Source organism: Corticium candelabrum, chromosome 4 (assembly GCF_963422355.1).
Source record: "Corticium candelabrum chromosome 4, ooCorCand1.1, whole genome shotgun sequence".
Taxonomy (NCBI): domain Eukaryota; kingdom Metazoa; phylum Porifera; class Homoscleromorpha; order Homosclerophorida; family Plakinidae; genus Corticium; species Corticium candelabrum.
The window spans coordinates 1,950,417-1,966,230 of NC_085088.1; the positions used below are offsets into that span (position 1 = coordinate 1,950,417).

The window sequence follows — 15,814 nt, forward strand, 5'->3', positions numbered from 1 at the left end:
GGAGTACATGACATGTGCATGATAAAACATTTACATTTCTGGACAGTCTTTTAGAATCAGCAATATCCTATTTCGTCTGCGAAAAGTATTACTACAGGTTTTGATAGAAAAAGCGGCTATGCATTATAGCAGTGTACTCATTTGGATCTAGTAGTTGAGGAACTGGTGCTGACTGTCTGTGGTTGTCATGAGTCTGTAGTCGACTGTTGACAATCCGCCGGGTTCGGTCGCGCCGTAGTCGTCAGTCTCTGCGACACTGAAGGTTGGTGATTCCCCGAAATCTGACGTGGCAAAATCGAAATCGTCTCTGTCGAGTGGATCTTGTCTGTCTAGATTTTGGTTTCTCTTCCTTTTCCATGCGTAGATAAATTGACCGATTGCTACCGTTACTATGGAGACAACAAAGAGAATGTTGACGGCAAAAACAGTGAATGCTGTAGCCGGTCCGACGTCGTTGCGATTGGACATGGAGTTGTATGTGAATAGTATGACGGTGGAAGCTGCAATGTCGGCGACGTTCTCGAGCTTCCAGGGTGTCTCGCTGCGGTACGGTCTCACCGACGCTACAAAGACGACACTGGCCAGAAGCAGTGCGTTGAAAGGCATCGATTGGACGTCCTTCTGATCGGCGGGAAAGGCTGCGACGAAGACGGCTATGCCGAGACGGCGGAGCATGAGGAGAACTGCCATGTACTTGCGGTGACCTCGCTTGTAGGGACAGCAGAGACTCTTGAGCCATTCTATGTATTCTAGCTGAGCGTCGGTTGTGGATCTGAGGCGAATTCCGTCGGCCGGGTACGGTTCTTTGTGGGTTATGTCTAGCATCCACGCGTACTTCCGTAACAGGATCAGAAACAAAACGGGAACCAAGACGACGTACGCCACTGCAAGGACGCTCCCCAGTGCTACTAGGGTTTTGTACTTTTCTGAGCTGCATTCTATCCATGGATACGCTTTCATGTAGTGTTTTCCGTCTCCGGAATCTGCGTCACAGGGAAGAAGAGCTTTAACGACCGACTTGGCTATGGGAAAGTAGAATATGTTTACAAGGAATACAATATTGGATTTGGATTTGATGGTGATCACTTCACTGAGGGCTCGTCTTTGCTCTGTTGAGAACTTCCTGCATCGTGTGACCAGCAAGTAGTCGATCAGACGTCCGACGTAGAGTAGAACAGTAGCGAGCAGTGGCAGAGCTACTAAAGTCAGTAGGCGTCCAACGGGACGGAAGAGAATAGGGAATGTGCATGCAATCCCTGCCACTTTGAAATTGACCACATTGGTAACTCTAGATATATAGACTGTATTCAATATTGAGGCAAACGAGCAGTAATCACAGTCCACTTTGATAGCTGAGACGTTTAGAGAGTCCAGAATTTGCAAGTAGACGAGAAAGATGACCATGTACGCTTTAAGATGAACACTTTTGTTTACCAGAGCCAGAAAGATCATGAGAAAGTAAAGTTGAGCTGCATATGTTGGAATGACGCCGTTGAATGTCAACGTGAGGATTAAGAGAGATTGGAAGGAGATCGCACTTGTGCTGAGGACGTTTAGCCATCTAGATGCGACACATCTGGGTCTTATCCTGAATAGAACCCAGAGAAACAAGAATATGACCGTGATGACGACAATGGCAGTCACTAGGCCAATTGTAGCGGCACTCTCTGTAGAACAAGGCCGACAAACGTCGCCATCTTTGAACGTGTTGAATTGACACTCCGAACACAGTCTGCCCGTACTGTAAGCAGCGCAGAGGCACGTCTCGTTGCAAACGGTTGTGCCTTCGTTGGACAGCCAGCAGCTACAATTGGAATCGGGATTGCAGCGCAGACCGTCTCGGTACAGAGCACTGCATTGAATTAAAGTGGTCATGTTTCTTGCAGAAGGAGACGGGTAGCGGTTTGAAGGTATTCTGATTGTGCTGTTGAGTCGATTGCCAAGACACAGACCACCCGACGGACACGAACGACAGACGCCTCTATTCCCGTATGTGCCCCGGTCACATTTGCAGTAAAGTCGTCGGTAGTACGTGCTATTGACGAGTAACTGGCCACCAATACTACTGTACAAGTCAATACTCGGACACGTGAAGTTGAACGATGATTTCTCTTTGACGACGACGCGGTAGTTGGGAGAGGCGAACCAAGGCAGTAGTCGGGAACGACTAGGACTTCTCATTCTTCTGTTGTTCAAGAGGTCGATGAGTCTGATCGAATACAACTGAGACATGCTTTCTGGTATGGGTCCGGAAAAGTTGTTATTTGAAAAGTCCGCAGTTACGAGATTGAGGAGCTTTCCGATGGGAGGAGGGAGAGGACCGGAGAGAGCGTTGTAGGACAGGTTCAACCGTGTCATAGAATTTAACAACCAAATAGCCGATGGCAACCGTCCCGTCAGTCCGCAACGGGATAAGTCAAGTATAAGAAGCGAATTTGATTTCAAGACGTTAAAGACTATGTCTGTTGCCGGGATGTCGAATCGGTTGCCGGCTAAAACTAAAACTTGAATCCGTGAAAGTGACATGTTTCCTGTTAGATAACTGAAGTGGTTGTTTGAAAGGTCGAGATGTGTTAGTGTTGTGTGCGTCAAAACGGTTTCCGGTATTTTACCAGTTAGTTTGTTTCGACCGACGTCGAGGATTTTCAAATCTTTCATCAAATTGAAGCTGTTTGGTAGATTTCCTGTCAGCTGGTTGTCGTTAATAATGAGTTCTCTCAGTCGCGGCCATATTACTCCAATATCGGACGGTAGTTTTCCGTACATGCGATTACACGAGGCGTGAATATCTGTGAGGTTTGCCATTTGAAATAGTATGTCAATAGAAGCATTGATGTGGAGAATCTCGATATCCAGAAACGTTAACTCTCGAAGCTTCCCGAAATCTTTCGGTAGACTTCCTCTTATGGACGTCTGTCCAATGCTAAGAATTTGAAGTTGCTTCATGCTGCTAACCGAATTGGTTAGCGTTCCTTTCAGGTTGATGTTGAATGCCAGTTGAATTATCTTGAGCGACGAGTATGACGACAGTGTATTCCACGGTACCGTGCCAGTGAAGTTGTTGAAAGCCAACGTCAGTCGTTGTAATCTATCAGCGCGAGGAGGTAAAACATCATTCAACTTACCGTACAATTTGTTCTTGGACACTAGCAATATTTCTAACTCCGGGAATAGCAGGATCGGCCAATGCCGTGGTAACCTTCCTCTCATATTGTTTTCGTAGAGAACGATTGCGGATACCAGGCCCGTTTCTCTGCTGCAGAATACGCCATACCAGCAACAGTGATTCGCTGTTTTGTTCCAGTTGTTGTCGACCAACCAATTATGGCCATCTGTTGACGTAAATAGATCGACTAGGGCAGACCTTTCTACTCGTTGCTGCCAAGACGATCGAGGTGTCTCGTTTGCGTCGCAAGATTGAACGTAGCGGTCGAGAGGACCAATGAAATAATGCATGAAGTCTCTTCTGAAATTGAGAAGCGGCGAATTCGAATCACCGTCAGTCGTCCTTTCACTTGCAAATGCCGCGGTGAAAGACCCAAAAACAAATAGCGCAATCAAAGGCATGGCGTCCTCTCTCCTATCTCAGTGCGTACAGTTAAATGGCACTACTGACTGGTGCACGGCGTGTCGTCGATTTCTAGGCAACATCCTTCCGTACTAATCTCGCGATCCCCCTTTTTAATATGGAAAGGGTTTGGTGAAATTGGTCTATTGCAGTTACTCTCCAGGCAGGGGGTATAGATGACATTTTCCGAGGGGGAGGAGAGGAAGCAAGTGCAGCAGACTCTTTCCAAGGGGAGAGAAGTTACGAGCGCAGCGTACCCTTTTCCAAGGGGAGGATTGCATACCTTTTCCAAAGAGAGCTAGCTATAGCTAGGGAAGGTGCAGTGCAACATACCTTTTGCAAACAGATGTTGATGTCTAGGCCACGATCGCGAAACGACGACTACCCAGCACCGGATCCAGGAATTTTGAAAGAGGGGCTTCACCGTTAGCAGTTATTTATAGCATTACTAATTTTCTCTTTTCTGATGAAATTATATGAAATTATGTACCTATACCAGGCCTATATCCGTAATCTAAACTATTATGAAGTGTGCATGTTTACAATACCTAATGTCTAGCTAGGACGCGACGTTTCAGTAGACGGTCAGAAAACTCCGTTGGACGTGTTACTCACCAACGCGAGGCGCCTACGGATACCGTACAAATAGTTAAGCCAAGAAAACCGGTCTTACGGGGTAGGCGTGAGATTTGAATTGGCGCAACACGGGGCTGGGAGGTCGAGGCTAAGTCACTGGATGGTCTAACCACGCCTGCTAGCATGCTGTGGCCATCACTTCCGAGTCTCTGGAATAGACAGAATAGACAGTAGAATAGCACGTGGCATACTTGTGTTTGCTTACACAGCACAGTACTGCAGTGCTACTAGCCATCCTGCTCTTTTCATCTTGTATCTGTAGGAGTAGACCCGACTGTTGCCTAGTCACGTGACAACATGGCGTATTATGGTCACCGTCCGCCGGCAGATGCCCAGTTTCTCCGAGCTATATTTCAAAGGTGTCGACAATCCATTTTGAGAAATTCTGGCCAATTATTGTGACTGGGAGTCTTCGTTAGGGTAGACAAAGACCGCAACGGACACATATCTGGAGACGAACTTCAGGAGGCTCTCTCGAACGGTCTGAGCGTCCGAAAGTTTATGGAACTACACATTAATCTCATTTCGTTTTCAATCAGGTACTTGGTCCCCTTTCAATCCTGAAACTGTCAGACTAATGATTGGCAAGTCGCTTCCGTTCACGATATCGTTAGGCAGCTAAGCTTATTTGTTTTGCACTCTTCCGTGCCTGTAAGGTATGTTTGATCGGGACAAGTCCGGCACTATTACACTTGATGAGTTTGGAGCCTTGTGGCGCTACGTCACAGACTGGCAGGAGACATTCAAGAGTTTTGATCAAGACAACTCAGGCAATATAGACAAAATTGAACTGAAAACAGGTGAAGTCGTACCTAGTGTTGCTCTAGGCATTCCCTATATTTGTTTTTGTGAACCTTTTAGCGCTGAGCAGCTTTGGTAATACCTGTGGTGACATTTGAAGCTTCTTCTACTCTGAATTCCTGCATATGTAGGGTACAGATTTTCAGACCCTTTCTATAGCACTCTCGTTCGGAGATTTGATCGGAGTGGTCGAGGATCTATTACGTTTGATGACTTCATTCAGTGTTGTGTAACTGTGCAGGTGTGACAATATTTTGTGTATGATGTTTGTTATTTAAAGGATAAACAAGGTCTAATGTTTTGTTCTGGAGGCTTAATTACACTCACTTAATGCTACTGTCTAACAAAAGGAGAGGCATGTCTGTTATTCATTGTGTCTGGTTTTTCAGATGCTAACAGATGCTTTCCGCAATTATGATACTCGCCAGACAGGCTGGATTACCATCACATATGAGCAGTTCTTGACTCTTATCTTTCACCAGAAGACAATTTGATAGTTTTCCTTTCAAATTTGGTGGCTGAGCTTGAGACTAAGTAGTTGTTATATTTCTTGTAGTATATGTGGTAAGACTAGACATACATTATTGTGCTGATCGCATGTCTACTGATGTGCCTGTTGTGATATATTATCCCAGGCACAGTCTGTGGACAGATTGTTTCTTCCTTTATGCCTGACTTTGCAGTAAGCCTCTAAAGAGAATGATGTGTCATCTGGTAGCATATGTTGTCTACTACTAATCTTCTTTAAAGGGCCACTCAAATGAGCTTAGAGATGGAGATAAATATTTGCTAACTGCTTGAATCAATAGTCTTGTATGAATTTTTGGGACTAATGTGGTTGTACCTCCCAGAGGTATAATTGGCTCTAAGCATTTGGCTTTATGAACGAACCCTCAGGCTTGCACAAATTGCATATGTGCTTGGGTGAATCGCTTTGTGTGGCTTTTCTTTTAAAAGATTTGGTTAACCAAGTGCTATGTAGGGCTCTCTAAACTGATTAGACTATTGCTATATCAGTAGCTGTTGCAAGGTTGAGAGTCAGTCTAGTCTTGGATATTACAGCAGTGTGCTGCACGGGTGCTCTCTTGGACTCTTATATTGGCATCTTTGACAATGAGGATGACAGGCTTTGTGATGTGCTGGTTCTTGGCAAGCAGCATGTACTGGACGGTTGTAGAAATGACAAGTGATGGCCCTCAGGAAGATCTTGAAGACAGTGAGTATTGTTGTAGCCTTGGTGCTCTAGGATTATCTGTGTCTGCTGTATATACTGCTTCTAGTTGATGGTCAGTCTTTTCAGTAAGACAGCATGCTGACCACAACACACAGCCATTAATAATATAATGAGTATCTAGTTGTTTAGCTCTGAACCTCAATTTGAAGCTCAATCTGAAGCCATGGATAATCCTGATTCTTGTCTTCAATCTTTTATGTCTGGCATGAAGGGTGTTAGAGGGAAGCCCATCAGACTTAATGGGTATTGTCATAGTTGTACAGTCATGTTGCATATTCTTAAGGGCAGGACAATTGATTGGCAGCATAATTGTGAACAAAGCATGTCTCTTATGAAATGTATAGTGTGGGCTGTACAATTTGTTTGTATGTAAACTGTACTCTTGCATTAATTCAATTCTGTCTTCTTCAAAGGTTCCTCAACTGTCACACAGTTTCGGAGTTGTTTTGATGGTTATCGTCACGGTTCACTTTGGATTGAGCAGAACTGCACTCTGTGTACATGCAATGATGGACAAACCAACTGCAAACCAGATCCTACATGTAAGTAGATGTCAAGCCTTGCACAAATGAAACAATAACATACCAGCTCTGTCATGAATACTTGACAAGTTTTCTGTGAACTGTGTTAGCATTTCTTATTCATGCTCTCTCATTAGGCTGTGAAAGGCGTGATCGGAAGTTAAATGTGACTCGATACTACAGACATGGAGAGCAGTGGAGAGATGGATGTTCAATGTGTTCATGCAGTAATGGTGTAGAACAATGTCCAATAAAAGAGTGTTTGACCGTTCAACCACCACGTGGACCTGATCTCGACTGTCCATACCCACACTTAGTTACTGATGAGTGTGGCTGTCGTGTGCTCAATTGTTACAACAGTAAGTCTCAATTCTCTCTCACATCAACAGAAGCCTGTTTGTAGTGATGTGTGTTTCTACTAGGTTGCAGAGTTGAGGAGCATGCGAATCAGGGACGTCTCAATCATGCCAAGTCAAACAGACACGGGCAACTTTGGAATGAATTCAATGCAAAGGGGAAGTGTGTAGAATGTCTCTGTATTCATGGTACGAAACTGTGCAGACCCGAACGCAAGTGCCCAACAAATATTGGTAAACAGTCTGATTGCATGGTGAAAGGTTCTCATTGAGGACACTTTTCTACTGTTTAGATGAGGACATCTGTTCAATGTCTGAATGGAGTAGTTGGGACAGGTGCAGTCAGACCTGTGGGCATGGAACCTCAACAAGACATCGAGTAGTACTCACCAAACGAATGGAAAACTCAACTTGCCCTCCAACTACTGATATGCGTCTTTGCTACGTAAGACAGTGTCCTGATCCTGAACCACCTGACAATGAGGTGATAACTAATCTTAAAGATAAGCCTGGTCACTTACTCGTGGTGAGAGACAACAGTGGATGTCGAAGTGTCCACAGAGTTAAAACTACACTTTGCAGCAAGGACAAATGCAAACGGTTTGCTTTACACAACAGGCCAATCGTTGAGGAGACGATCAAAGTTCCTATGGTGTGCAAGAACAATGGTAGACCAATTCATCACAAATTCTTTGCTCAAGTGAAGGCTTGTGGTTGCATGCCATGATGATTGACTTGAGTTGGTATAGATAGCGATTGGTTCAACTAGGTTGATTTGGTCTTTCCTACAATATCATATTATCTTCTAATGAAAGACAAGCTGGTCTATGATCAAGTTTTGATACTAAGGAGGCTATTTAGTAAGGATGTATTGACTTTAATATATTGATATGTATTGTGATACAGCAGTGACTCTACGTGTACTACTGTTCTCTAGTTGCATGCTCATTCTACGCGATTGGTCGTACCTCTTGACAGTTTTGAACCTATGTGAACGATTTTTAAAAAAAATTTTAGTTGTTCTCTCTTGCTGAGCTGCATGTGGATTGAACAATTTATTTAGGTTATTCATGAATCAGTACATGTTATTTTACAGCACTGGTGATACCTCCAGTGTTGTGTTGGCAATACCACCAACCATTGAGAGACAATTAGTGCCATTTAGTTGCCATCTTAGTTGTCAGTACCGCAATATAGAGTTTACACTGTAACATAGAGATCAGTTTCGCGTGTTGACACAAATGGCAGCAGCAGCTAGAGTTGAACATCGCCTACCATGTGGTTGTTTGCATACAACAATTTGCATCCTAATTAATTGGTGTGTTGTGGTCACTAACCGGCATTATCAGATGGAGAGAGATGGTCGAAGTGGTTTCTCAAACAGCAGAGCAAACAAGCTTTAACTCTGTCAAATGCGGTGATCAGAATATTATATTACTTTATTCAGCTGTAGTATCCAGTGTAGAAAAGTGTTTAGAGAGAGAGTTTGAGTTGCTTATACAGAACCTTGACAACACAATTCTAGACTGTCATCAGTTGTTATCTTTTTACTACCAGAGATACCTTGTTGCGGTTGAAACGGTCACTAAGTCAAGTGTTAGAAATGAACACCTAACTTAGGGGGGCGCGGTGCCATCATGCCGACGTGTGGTACATGTAGAGAGATTGGGGCGCTTATCAAATTTCAACATCTTGTAGAATCTATTGTTCCATGCAGGAGCAACTAGGCAAACGAACTCGTGCCATTGTTTCAGCCAATTAGCGTGCAATTATAGTTAGTGGGGTGACCGCTGTTGACATTTGTAAAGTACACAGAATGGATCACCAACAAAGCAGTAACATGCACCATACAACTGTATGGTTGCAAACCGCATGCCTGCAACGGTCGGACAAAGCAACTAATGAATATGATCGTATGAGAATTAGAATAAAATGTGTGTCTACCAGTGCCGTTTAATTACTACTTTGAAATGTTTGCTACAGTATCGCATTGTTCCTAGCTGCTAAGCACATGTACAATTATATAAAATACAGATTCTTCGCTAGATACAGGCATAAAATGATCATTAGAACTATCGGATCATGATCATCTGATGGAATTCATGGTACCGTAACATTTTTACAATTTTTACAATTCTGATTCTAGCTAGACCATCCTAAATTATATCATACAACATGGTATGCAACTATTGCCTCGATAATCATGCGCGCCTCATTCCGTAATGCTTCATGCATTGAGATATTCTAGCTGGCTCACGCACTGGTACTATACCTCTCTATCGTCTAGATGATCAGCTTCAACATATGTGTTAACTATCGAATGCAACACCTACTAGTAGGAACGCTTGTAGGTTTAATTTCTTGTTTGAATTCTTTATAATTGGCCTAATTAGATAAAATTTAATTGTTTTATTTGCCATACATGTACACCACTATACATAATAATATACATAATAATATACCACTATGTATAATAATATGTGACCATGTGGCAAGGCTAATTCAAATTGTCTTCTAACACTACTGTATCTTTTTAGGTTTCCGTTTAGCGCACTGTAGGAGCAACTTCCCGGAGGTCCTGATGTGTGCAACATGGCGGTAAACAGTCGCAAAAGAGCACGATACTCAGAAGTTCACAGTCCAGAGTTGACGCTGTCTCAGGGAAGCGTTGACGACGAGACACTTGATTGTTCAGAGTGGAGCTGCGATGGCGTAGTTTCGTTCTTGCAAAAGCACGGTCATGCCGATGTAGCTGAAAAATTCAGAGGTATTTGATTATTACTAGCTTAGTGGTTTACTTTGACAGAATAATTATTAAATGGACTACAGTACTAGACTAGCAGCTGTGTTGCGGCAGAACTCTTGCCTGGTAGCTTTTGTAGCTGTATGTATTGTAATGTCTATCTTACTGCACTGTGCAGTCTCTCTGTGTTTTTGCTGTTTGGTACACGTGTGACTTCTGTAATGGAAGCTTTGTTGAGAGGTTTTGTCGCATTACTATGTTGTAGTAGACTATGTAGTTTACTAGTTATGGATACGATATTCCACAGGTTGGAGGACTTCTAATCGGCTTGCCGTGACAGTGTGTATTGTCGGTAACTAGACAGTTGATAGTTCACAATCAAACTGAGACAAAGAGCCCTAAAGCACAGTCATGATATCAAGCTCTTTGTCTCAAGCCCTGTCCACATTGGCAACTGGATAGCGATAAATCCAATCCACATCGGGAGGTGGTTTCGATTGCGATCCGATCACGATCGGTTGAATCCAATTAGAAATAGTGGGCGTTACCTGCACGTACCCTACGTGTGTAGTCGAACATCAAACCCTCCTCGCTCGTCTTTGTTCTCGCTCACCTTACGTTGCTGTATCAATGCTTTCCACAAGCAAAGAACCCACACATACACATCGGTCGTCAGTCACGTGATACTGAAAATGAGACGGAGGTGGCATTTTCAAAGTGCACTGTGGATGCTCGCTTTCCCAATCGGATCACGATTCGATCGTGATCCATTCTGGTCTAGTGTGGACAGGGCTTTTTTAAATTTTATCTTGTGTGCTGGCCAGTTACCTGGTATGGCATGCTAGACATGAGACAAATAATATTAATATGTGTAATCTGTGACAGACGAAGAGATTGATGGTGAATTATTGCCTGATGTGCAATTGCCTACCTTGCATAACATGGGAATTCGGTAGTGTTTTTCTCAAATTTTCATGCATTATTTGATGTAAGACTAGTTGATGATTTCTGACTTAGTTCTGGTAAGAGCTTGAAAATTTTGCAACTACTAAGAAGATTTAGGAGAGATGCACCACTCGAACACAGCTACAAGGTAATGACAATAGGTCAGCCAGTACTGGACATTGTTTGTGTAGCCAGGCTGATTTGCTTGCTCAGAAAATATTTATGACTGGTGTGGGGTTCTGGGAATTATTTTGTTTTTACCTGTTATCTGATTTTTACAGCTATGTTAACAGCATCCAGTTAATTGTCTGTCTTTATGATTACTGTATTACTGCACATAAATCGGACCTCTCAATTCTCACGATTTCGTTGTGAGACTCACAATTTATGGGCATGTCTCATGATCTCATGATTTGCACTCTATTCTCACGATTGCCATTTCTTTCTCCTGAGAAGCCTACCGTGAGGACTCTGACAGTCGCTTTGCGCAGACTTGTTAGCTCTGTCTTCCTAAACGTAGCGGATTCTTAGAACTAGACTCTGTAAACGGCTCTGCTTTGTTGTATCTGGGGTATCCAGGATATCTACTTGCAGTAAACATAATGGAAGTTCCATGCGAAGCCTTGGCACACAGAAACATACAGGGAGGCCAACGCGTAGGCTGTTAACCACGCCTACTTTGGACACATTGAATGGGCGTGGTCTTTTAAAAAGACAGTTACAATTTGGTGCAAAGATAATTTGAGAGGCCTGATAAAAGTGCATGCGCCTGTATGTGCTCTTTCAGGAATAGGACAAGTTAATAGAGACAGAAGCGCATGCTCTTCTAAGTGAACAACTGAAATTCGTCTGATTGAGTGCTGATTGACTAGAATTATGTTCAGACTATCAAACTTACTACTGTGAGTAGCTTTTTGTCTAAAATACAGTCATAATCGCTAAGTGATCATATCTTCATCAGTAACATCAGTCTCGGAGTCCCTGTTGTCATCATTGTTATTATTGACATTGCTGAAACTGCGCTTTCTTCAGATACGGAAACCTTCTCTAGAAGCTGACGTAATCGAACTTGTACATAACAAAGAAGTTTTATGTTGTTGACAGGATCACAATCAATGATGCCGCACCCTCAGAGAATTTTGCTATAATATCTCCGTTTATAGATTTCCAACACTCATCTACCAATTCTGCTACTTGGAGATAGCTAGCCAATAAACATCATAAAAACAAGCGTATGTGCTAGTACCTCGAGGTATAGGTGCACTGGTTCATAACACTCACATATAGGCACATGCGCTTTTATGCACAGTGATCATGCTGGATCAGTGAGGAGTCTTGGTGTTACAGACAAGCAAATGTTTTGCTCAATTTATAGCGATTGATGAAACAGGTTGTGGCTATTGCACCAGTACAGCTGCCACTGATGAGTAGCCAAATGTATTTCTATCAAGAAGTAACTGATTTACATAAATTCTATATCAAATGTTAGATGTCATGATCATGACTATTTTTACTGTTGCAGACATAGAACATTGATTTTGTCATTTGATAAATAACTTTGTGTCTGTTGCACAGATTTTCAATGATCCGATTCACGGTCATATAGAGTTGGATCCTCTATGTGTTCAGATTATTGACACCCCTCAGTTTCAAAGACTTCGCTACATAAAGCAATTAGGTTGTATGATGTAGACTGTCTGTTCATGAGTGTTGTGCTAATTTGGCATTTTTGTTGCATCTCGTTAGGTGGTTGCTATTTTGTGTTTCCTGGTGCTTCTCATAATAGATTTGAGCACTCACTTGGGTAAGAAGCTGGGCGACTGTCTGCTCACCTGATTAGCATGAGATGAGGGATAGCCATCTGTGGCTTTACCTTCATTGTTGGTATTGTCAACAACAATGTGTCTAAGTGTTGTTACATTTGATTTAAGGATGTTATGAAGTGTACGCAATAATGAAACTAAGCTATGTTTGTTGTGCCAATTGCCATGCATCAGAAAGGACTCGATGCTGAATAGAGTTATGGAAAAGTATCTATTGGTCATTACGTTGTGGAATGTTGATATGATGAGCCAGAAATTGTAGTAGCCAAACAAGTAACATGCTTGAGGCCAACTATCATGAAGTGTTTTAAGCTCTACTAGATCAACAAATTCTATTTGACAACAGTGTCTTGTCATTGTTTTCAAGCCATGTAGCATTGTTTCTTCATTATGTGGGGCATGGTTTGAGTGACAGACTCGTTGTTGGTGACATTTGTATTCTAGTGGCTGCAGTATCCATCAGTACCCATTACATTAGTACCCATTACATTAGTAAATTACCTGATGTGCCAAAACCACACTGATGAGCTATCTATGGACAGCCATGAAGGCATTGCACATGTGCAGTTGAGCAATAATACAATAATATAGTTTGGCTTATACTGCTACTGGTACGGCACTCAAAAAAGTAAAGTAGACAATACACATGACAAACTAACAGACTAGACAAACTAAAGACATTAAGACGAAAGACGGAAAAAGTAAAATAGATAGTGTTAGCAATCTGGTTGAAGCCAACTACTAAACGCCATAAACGACAACGTTAATTCTTCTTGTTTTGTTATTCACTGACTGCCACCGGTTTTCTTGTTTCTATAGCATATGTTTGCTAAATTATTAGAGGAATGAGTTGCTCAGTGCAAGAAAGAAAGCTGCTTTGCAATTTTTATAGTATTTTATTTATCGCCAGTTGACAGTTTTACAAGATTTGGTTCGTTTCATTCAAGAGGAATCAACTGTTAGTATAGTCAAGTAGTAATGTGTACATTCAAGTTGATCTGCATTTTAAGTAGACTCACACTTTGTGTCAACGTTTGTACTTGATCAGTGATGTTACACAAAGTATATGGATGATGCATGCCACCTTGCAGCAGCTTGTTTACCTGAGCCGAACTTGTAAAATGCAATGCAAGCTTTGGAGTATTACGGACAGTCCTACTTTTTTCTCAGGTTTTTCAAGACATTTTGTTATCAGTGTATTGTGATTGTTATGCCTATAACGTAATTGGATGGTCAATGCGTCAGTGAAGATTTGAACAGTACAAGCTTTATCATTGAAACGGTCACTAGACTCTAGAAATGACAGGATTTTGGTGGAGAGTCTATAGAGATAAGTTGCCCTTTGTAGATGTGCATACTAATTTTTTTGCCATCTCGCTGCAGGAATTACGTTCTCTGTTATATACTTAGCTGTCTGTTTGTTTTTGAGGTGTCTATGTGTATGTGTGTGTTTGTATGTATATTTCTCTCATTTATGAGAGGCTGTACCTGCTGGTACGAAGTGAAATATATTGTCGTGCTTAACCAGATCAGTCTGGTTTGTAAAGTCTATTACAAGTACAGGAAGCAAACCCTGCTTCAGAAGTACTTAGACCATAACGGCTGTCTAGAAAGAAGACATGACTTTACGAAGGATTCGAGTAGATCCCAGAAGCACTGTTTTCTGTAAGTGCTGCAGGTTGTGATGACCTGGAATAATGTCCAGCCACCGTGCAATACCTGCGTGCACTGTGCCCAAAGCTCCATTATGTGTCGCTATGCCCCTCCATAATGGGCAAGTGGGGTCTTTACCCCCATCTGGACGCCCACCAACCCGGCAGGTGAGCCCAGCGGGGTACATGTTTCCGTGCAGTCCATACGGCGATCAATGACTAGCCAATTCGATATAGATTGCAGGCATTACGGTGACCGCGAACTTGTGGACAACACGCCTAGTATATCAACGACCACCAGGAAAGCACTGAACGTCATCGTCAACAGACCGTTCGCCAGACCACAGAAACTCCCCAATGACTGAAACGAGTCATAGTCTCATGAATAAAGCTAGAGAAACACGAGAGAGAAAGAGAGACAAGTTTCATAATTTACTATCGTCACTGGGGTTTGAACCCCCAAACCATGGAGTGGTAGCCATTGTCGCTAACCACTAAGCCACGGCAGTGACTATTATTTTGTGTCATGCTCAACCAGATCAGTCTGGTTTGTAGAGTCTATTACAAGTACTGGAAGCAAACCCTGCTTCAGAAGTACTTAGACCATAACGGCTGTCTAACTTATTATTATTATTATATTATTATTATTATTATTATTATTATTATTATTACTATTATAACTAAATTACCATCTTGCAGTGGTTGTTTATGTACAAGCAGGAGCATATATATAGAGTTTATATGTTCCTGGTACATATATTTAATTAATTAAATTGTTAACCTTAGTTTTAGTACCTAGATGGTTACTTGCTGTACTTTGTGATTGCCAGTCATTTTCTGTTGGTTTTATTCAACTATAACTTTGCATTATTTTAGTGTATGTTTTCTTGCTGGCCGGCTGGTAGGGACTTTGCACAAGCGGCAACCGGAGTTGGGTATTACTGAGCAGGACATACTCTGTGTCAAAATTGCAGGACTTTGTCACGACCTTGGTAATACTTTCATACTTCATAGTTGGTTTTGTCTGCTTTTCATCTTTCTGAATTTGACAGGTCATGGTCCATTTTCACATATGTTTGATTCAATGTTCATACCAAGGATACGTCCTGACAGAAATTGGAGGGTGAACAGTCTCAGTCTACAAACCTGTTTATACTAATGGCATGCTGCCATGTTGTGTATACTGGCAGCATGAAGATGCCTCTGTTCAGATGTTTGAGCATTTGATTGAGTGCAATCACGTGGACTTTAAGAAGTATGGATTGAATGATTTAGATCTTGAATTCATCAAAGAGCAGATTGCTGGTCCACGCCCGACGACTAATCCAGACGTATTCTGTGCCTGTATCAAACTGTTATATGCCAAGCACGTTTTGTTTGTTGAAGGATTGGCCATATAAGGGCAGAGATAAAAGCAAGGCATTCCTTTATGAGGTAGAAGCTTTGTTTGTTTAAGAATTATGTCATGTGTAGTAATATACTGTCGTAGATTGTTGCTAACAAGCGAAATGGCATTGATGTGGACAAGTGGGACT

At 42.2% G+C, this 15,814-nt stretch overlaps 4 protein-coding genes across 4 annotated transcripts in view; 3 read left to right on the top strand and 1 right to left on the bottom strand.

The window, feature by feature from the left end:
• Positions 1 to 147: 147 nt before the first annotated feature.
• On the bottom strand, positions 148 to 3,567 carry LOC134177988 (uncharacterized). The gene has a single exon (XM_062644768.1). The coding sequence runs from the start codon at positions 3,565 to 3,567 to the stop codon at positions 148 to 150; it is 3,420 nt and encodes a 1,139-aa protein (XP_062500752.1).
• Positions 3,568 to 4,305: 738 nt separating this feature from the next.
• Positions 4,306 to 5,741, top strand: LOC134177913 (programmed cell death protein 6-like). The gene is made up of 7 exons (XM_062644691.1): positions 4,306 to 4,563; positions 4,624 to 4,685; positions 4,744 to 4,788; positions 4,861 to 5,004; positions 5,066 to 5,080; positions 5,137 to 5,246; positions 5,395 to 5,741. Exons 1-7 carry the CDS (start codon positions 4,502 to 4,504, stop codon positions 5,497 to 5,499), a joined length of 543 nt encoding a protein of 180 aa, XP_062500675.1. The 5' UTR covers positions 4,306 to 4,501; the 3' UTR covers positions 5,500 to 5,741.
• A 94-nt stretch (positions 5,742 to 5,835) lies between these two features.
• Positions 5,836 to 8,021, top strand: LOC134177912 (kielin/chordin-like protein). The gene is made up of 6 exons (XM_062644690.1): positions 5,836 to 5,929; positions 5,988 to 6,221; positions 6,653 to 6,781; positions 6,898 to 7,119; positions 7,183 to 7,350; positions 7,410 to 8,021. Exons 2-6 carry the CDS (start codon positions 6,119 to 6,121, stop codon positions 7,841 to 7,843), a joined length of 1,056 nt encoding a protein of 351 aa, XP_062500674.1. The 5' UTR covers positions 5,836 to 5,929; positions 5,988 to 6,118; the 3' UTR covers positions 7,844 to 8,021.
• Positions 8,022 to 9,682: 1,661 nt separating this feature from the next.
• LOC134177989 (deoxynucleoside triphosphate triphosphohydrolase SAMHD1-like) overlaps positions 9,683 to 15,814 on the top strand; it is an 8,807-nt gene continuing 2,675 nt past the window's right edge. Inside the window, exons 1-10 of the mRNA XM_062644770.1 lie at positions 9,683 to 9,883; positions 10,745 to 10,811; positions 10,877 to 10,952; positions 12,380 to 12,482; positions 12,551 to 12,608; positions 15,156 to 15,271; positions 15,332 to 15,402; positions 15,470 to 15,610; positions 15,666 to 15,713; positions 15,769 to 15,809. Of these exons, the coding sequence (XP_062500754.1) occupies positions 9,709 to 9,883; positions 10,745 to 10,811; positions 10,877 to 10,952; positions 12,380 to 12,482; positions 12,551 to 12,608; positions 15,156 to 15,271; positions 15,332 to 15,402; positions 15,470 to 15,610; positions 15,666 to 15,713; positions 15,769 to 15,809 (896 nt within the window). The 5' untranslated portion in view covers positions 9,683 to 9,708. The remainder of the gene's footprint in view (positions 9,884 to 10,744; positions 10,812 to 10,876; positions 10,953 to 12,379; positions 12,483 to 12,550; positions 12,609 to 15,155; positions 15,272 to 15,331; positions 15,403 to 15,469; positions 15,611 to 15,665; positions 15,714 to 15,768; positions 15,810 to 15,814) is intronic.